The sequence below is a fragment of the Musca domestica genome, unplaced genomic scaffold (assembly GCF_030504385.1).
Source record: "Musca domestica strain aabys unplaced genomic scaffold, Musca_domestica.polishedcontigs.V.1.1 128, whole genome shotgun sequence".
Taxonomy (NCBI): domain Eukaryota; kingdom Metazoa; phylum Arthropoda; class Insecta; order Diptera; family Muscidae; genus Musca; species Musca domestica.
Window position 1 is genome coordinate 150,047 of NW_026712169.1, and position 6,000 is coordinate 156,046.

At 41.1% G+C, this 6,000-nt stretch overlaps 1 protein-coding gene across 1 annotated transcript in view; it reads right to left on the reverse strand.

Moving 5' to 3' along the window:
* The window catches only part of LOC131800727 (homeotic protein spalt-major-like), a 29,193-nt gene extending 24,725 nt beyond the window's left edge, over positions 1 to 4,468 (reverse strand). The window contains 2 exon segments of the mRNA XM_059118407.1: positions 1,564 to 2,781; positions 2,814 to 4,468. Coding sequence (XP_058974390.1) covers positions 1,564 to 2,781; positions 2,814 to 4,431 — 2,836 coding nt within the window. The 5' untranslated portion in view covers positions 4,432 to 4,468.
* Positions 4,469 to 6,000: the final 1,532 nt, after the last annotated feature.

Genomic DNA, 6,000 nt, shown 5'->3' on the forward strand with positions numbered 1-6,000 from the left:
ACAAAAGCAGTGGTCCATTCAGACCGCCGTCCTAAACTCCAACTTCATGCGAAATTTCCAGTCCTTTGGTTTCTATTTGTGACCTTTATAACGGCTGCAAAATCAGGAACATTTGTAGTTGTTGGTCCATTTCAACCCCTAAATGTATTGCGGACATCTTTGAAAACAACAGGTCTAGCCTTTCTGAGCCTAACCCTCTTGTGAAAATTCTCGTGAGGAAAATGCACCCTCCGGAATATTTTCGCGATAATATTCGGCATTTATTCTGATGCCACAGCTTTCGGATGTTATGACGACCCACATCATCACCATGGCCTACGCTTGAGTTCTGGTGGCCAACCATAGGTGCACTTTTTCAGCTGACCTCTTTGGCAAGTAAACACGATCATTTTGTTTGTTTACAAACTGCTGGACAACGAATGTTTTCTCATCGGAGAATACCAAATTCGGCAGTTCACCACTTTCGCCCAAGCTCTTCTTTATCTGTTTTGAGTCTATTTTCTTTCTGTTGCGGTGTAAGTTCTTGCACTTTCTGAAATTTCAATGGCTTTACCCCGAGCTCATTTTTCAATATTTTCCGAATGGAATATTGCGATATGTTCAGCTCACGAGCCATTTTTCGGTCACTGCGACGCCGGTTTCCATCAAGTCGCTTCTTTACATTTCGAACCATTTCTGCTGATGTTGCTCTTTTCTTCCGTCCATTTCCTTGACAACGGGTTACGCTACCAGCATCATGGTAACGAGCGATGGTACGAGACACAAGAGATTTATTCACATTGAAATGCTGGAGTGCTCTAACGATAACCACTTGTGGGTTTCCAGCCAAATCTAAAGAAATCACACCTGAATCACGCTTGAATTCCATCACGAATAACTTTTTTTCTGGAAAATTCTCACCGAAATGCTTTTGTACGCTTGTAAACAATATAATAAGCTGTCACTGAAATAATTGTAACAGCTGTCGGACTAGTGGCTTAGAAATGACAGCAGTCTGAAGTTGGTTGCAGTTTTTTAATCCCACACTGTATATTACTCATGTGAGGGAATTAAAACCCAATTCGGATGAAATATATATGTGAGACCTCTACCTATATCAGAACCAATTTCCTCCAAATTTGATTTACTTGCTTCAACACTGAATTCGGTCGGAAGTGTTAAAATTCAGTCCATTTGGGCTGATATTGGCACATTTGCATTTTCTTCACAAAAATACATGTACGGACGGACAGATGGACTGACATGCATAATCGACTCAGAAAGTAATTCCATGAAGATCCTCAAAAGTTACTTTGGGTCTATCTCCCTTCCTTCTCCATGTTTCACACAAATTCACAAAGACATAATACCCTTACCACCATGTGGTGTAGGGTATAAATATATTTACTAAGCCCAAACGTATTGAAGTGAAGATTTGTAAGCCAAGCATTCCAATAGATTTTCCATTAGAACTAGTTTAAATATAATATTGTTCCACTTAATTTTATGAGACGAAATGTGTTGAATTTTATTCCGGGTCCTAAATGTTATAAATATCATAATATTCAAAAAAAATCTACTCACCCATAAATCCTAATGGTCCAAATGGTAACAATGGAAATTTTCCCTGATTTCCGAGATTTTGTATTTCTTCGCGTGCGGCAGCCATCAGCCAAATATTCGGCGGCATACCCATCAAATGTGGCAGATGATCCAGAGCTCTTTGCGTGTGCTGAGAGGTGCCGTTACGTGCTGTCAAATCCATGGCTTGAGATAGACCAGATTCCATGGTATCTGGGCCACCACCCCCAACACTCTCACCCTTTTCATCGGCATCTTCAAATTGACGTTTATCCAACGGCGTTAGCGATGAGGTGTTTTCTCTTGAATCATCGGTACTCTCCATGGTCATGTATTCATCGAAATCACCCTGCGACGATTCCGAACGTTGACCAGAATATTCAGATGTTGTGGAGAAATCAAATGTCTCCGAATTGCCCAAAGATTTGTTGGAATTTTGATCTTCCAATATGGCCGCCTCCATGTGGGCACGTATACGTTGATTGTGTTCCGCAATTGCGGCAGCCATTTCACTGGAGGCGCCAGCAATTTGTGGACCTCCACCCGACCCATCATCTATGGTATGGATTCGTATATGTTGTTGTAGTATTATGCCATTGGAGAATTTCTGATGACACACTGGACACTTGAACTGCGAACGCATTGGAGGTTTTATTTTGTGAATACTCATGTGAGCCTTAAGATTGCCCTTCGTGGCAAAGGCTCGACCACATATCTTACAGCGAAAGGGTCGCTCACCCGTATGTGTTCGAATATGCATTTGCAGGGAGCTACGACAGGACATGACCTTTTGGCAGAATATACATTGATTGGGATCTGTGAGTTTATTTTCAATGTTGTCGACCAATTGCTGGAGCTTTGAGGTTTCCGAAGTGGTATCGATTTCGATTAGATCCTCCCATGATTTGTCGACATATGTTTCCACTTGACAAAAATCGCCGGTTAGGTGTTCCAGGCTGCTGTTACGACTCAGGGAAGAAGACCGCCGAAAATGTTTGGATAGAGCATGGTCGTCGACGGCGGCGCTATCTCCTATGCCATTGCCAGGAAAACTTTTTCTAAATTCTTGGGGAGGTGTTGAGCTGTTCGAATTGCGTTTCCTATGTGAGCTATTCCGTTTTGGGGTTACTGATGCCAGAGGTCGTTCAGTTTTGTCGTTGATTTTCTGCGACTCCTGCTGCTGCTGCTGCTGTTGTTCTATGCCTGTAGGTTCCATTAAAGCTTGTGGGGTTTTCACCCTTACCAAAGGTTTGGGTTTTGGCTCTTCATCCGGCTGGGTGGTTTGCTAAGATCTTCGGGGTGCTCATTGTTTGATTTGCAACTTGCCGATGTTAAGTCTCTGGGAGATTCTTTCGGTTCTTCTTCTTCGTCTTCCACAGCGATTTCTTTGGTTTCTTCAGGAGTTTTCCTTCTTCCTTCGTTTTCGTTCGTTTCCTTCACCTGAGATTTCTCAAAGGGCAGGGGCAAACGAATTGGCATGCCCAAGAGACCAGATGGAGGTGGTGGTGGTGGAGGAGGAGGGGGCGGCGGATGATGGGAATGGGGATGGGAGTGAGGCGCTGGTGGTTGAGCATTGATTGTGGGTGGCATATCCAGAGGTGGTCCCACACCGGGTGGTATTAAAATGGGCGGGTATATTTGGGTGTGTCTTTGATAATGGACCTTCAGATTTCCTTTTGTGGTGAATTTACTGCCACACACATTACACACAAATGGCCGTTCCCCTGTGTGTGACCTCAAATGTATCTGAAGGGCCGAAAAGGAGCCGAAAATCTTACCACAATATTTACAACGATGTTTGAATATCTCTCCCCTTCCCTGACCATCCTTTTGCATGTACTCATATTCGTCTTGCATTTGGGAGGCATGTAGACTCTGGGAAGCCGAATCGAGGACCTCTTCGGTTCTGCGCTGTAGCATTTCCAGGCAATTCGTTTCACTGGGCGGGGGTATGGGATCATGGTCGGTAATGATGGTCGAGGCCAATGATGAGCTAATGCCGCTCAACAAGGGCTGATAATGGGGTGATTGCACTTTATCTTTATCCTTGGAATTTTTCGAAAATTCATGATCAGTCTTGCTGCTTTCTGTGTCCTTGATAGTTTTTGGTGAATGGCTCCGTTCGATTTCTTCTGCGGAATTTCTTCCTGTCCTGCTGCTCTGAGTCAAATCTATTTGCACATTTTCTGGGCAGGAATTTTCATTATCCTTCTCTCTGCTGGCATTGTCCTTATGTCTCCTTACCACCTCTTGATACGATTCCTCCTCCTGTTCCACCTCACCTTCTTCCTCGTCCAGATCTTCTTCATCCTCCTCACCTTGCCTATCACGTCGTTTCAATTGACTTTGTAAATGTTGTATAAACTGTAATTGCATTAAATGTTGCCGCTGTAATATAGCTGCCAGATCGGGAGTAGGATTATCACCAAAATATTGAGAATTGGCCAGGGCGGAGGCAGCAAATTGAGCCACAGCTACTTTGGTATGTTGCAAAGCTTCCAATGCCACATGGCCCTTTGAGGCCAGACCATTTGGCAATACCGACAAATCTAAAGCTTCTTCTTTACTTGGATGATTGGAGACACCATTGCTAGTCTCCTCTTCATCCTCCTGCTCTTCAGCCATTTCTTCATTATTCCCCTTAGAATTTTGATTCCCCTCCAAGGGGCTACGAGGACTCTTGGGCTCATCTTCACGTTCATCTGTTGGGGTTTCACTTTTGCCCGACATTATATTGCTATCATTGTCATTGTTATTGCTATCCGGATCTAAATCTTTGGTAAGGGTTGGCGGACTCCCGGGGGAACTATTCGTGTTGTTCGCCGTTCCACCACCACGATAATTAATACGATTGTGGAAGATCGAACACATGGTGGAAATTTAAACGTTAAAATATTTTGATGTTTTTTTCGAGATGCTATGGAATTTCCATAAAGTCTGAAATGAAAATTGAAAACAAGAAAATAAGGCATTACAAAATCACAGAATATCGGAGGAATAAAAAATGGATGATGACAAAATTCCCATAACAAATTTTACCCAAAAGACCATTGTGTAATTCCAAAAAAAAAATAACAGTTGGCCTGGGACACCAAATGAGTCCAGTACAATGACCGCCAAACAAAACAACAAAAATCAATCAGCCATCGAAGCAAATCACACCTCTTATATGACCAATCGCTAGACAACAATCTGCAAATACTACCGTCATATCGCAACTCAATCGCCCATTATATATGCACATATTGGACCACATCAGTCAGTTCCTACTACAGCTATTATTTTATAGACCGCCTGCCGATCTGCCCACCCTCCCCGCCATATATATGAGAAATTCTCAAATGAATATATGAATAGTTTTAGTTATCGCCGAGGATTGGATGGATCGATGGATTTTATAAATTTCTTTATGAATAAATGATTATTTTACGTCTACGCAAATTTTTGACTCAGACTCTGTTTCAAATGTCCAGTGAGCGATCATTCCCGTTGTTGCAGCTATGGTCGTCAGCGATTACCATGGGGCCAGGCCAATATAACTGAATATTGTATTGATGCCAACACCAAAAGCCCATAGCCCATTTGTAATTTATTAATATATTTTCTCTGTCAACTAAATCCAACTAAATTGGATTTATTCTGTTTCGAGTGCGCACATTGACAAACGAAGTCTGTTGTTATATACCAAAATTTATTAATTTATTGTTTTTTGCTTAATTTAATTTATTATTTCTAAAAAGTCATTTCAAAAGCCATTGGTCCAGAAGGAATTGTTATGATACTGTGAATTTTTTTATTTCATTTTGTCGTTGAACTTTTATCGTTTATTTGAAGTCGAGAAACAGAAGTTTTTTCAAATATCAATCACGAATATATGATGAGGCGTTGTATATTTGAGGAGTTAAGTGGCAGTGGGAATAATATCAGAGTTATAAGGTGACCAAGGTTTGTTATTGCTTAATTTTGTATTTGTAACAAGTGATCCAAAGACATATGAAAAGCAAACTCAATTTTATCGGAGAACATATTTATTGTTGGGAATTGATTGTAAACGTATTGAATAGAAGGAAATTTAAATTCAAATGACACATCAAGTGGTTCTATGCAAGTAAGGGTTTAAATCCGATTTTTGCTCAAAATCTGTATTTCTACGCTACACACATAGTGATAAGAGTATTACATCTTTATGCATTTGTATTGCATTTGTGACATAGAGAAGGAAGTGAGATAGACCCATAGTTATTTTTGAGGATCTTCATAGAATCACTTTCTGAGTCGATTTATGCATGCCATGTATTTTTGTGAACAAAACGCGTTTTTGATCCGACTGAGATGAAATTTTCCAAACAATATTTGTTTGGCCCACGAACGAACCCTATCGCAATTGGTGAGAATCGGTTCAAATTTAGATATAGCTCCCTTATATATCTTCAACTGACT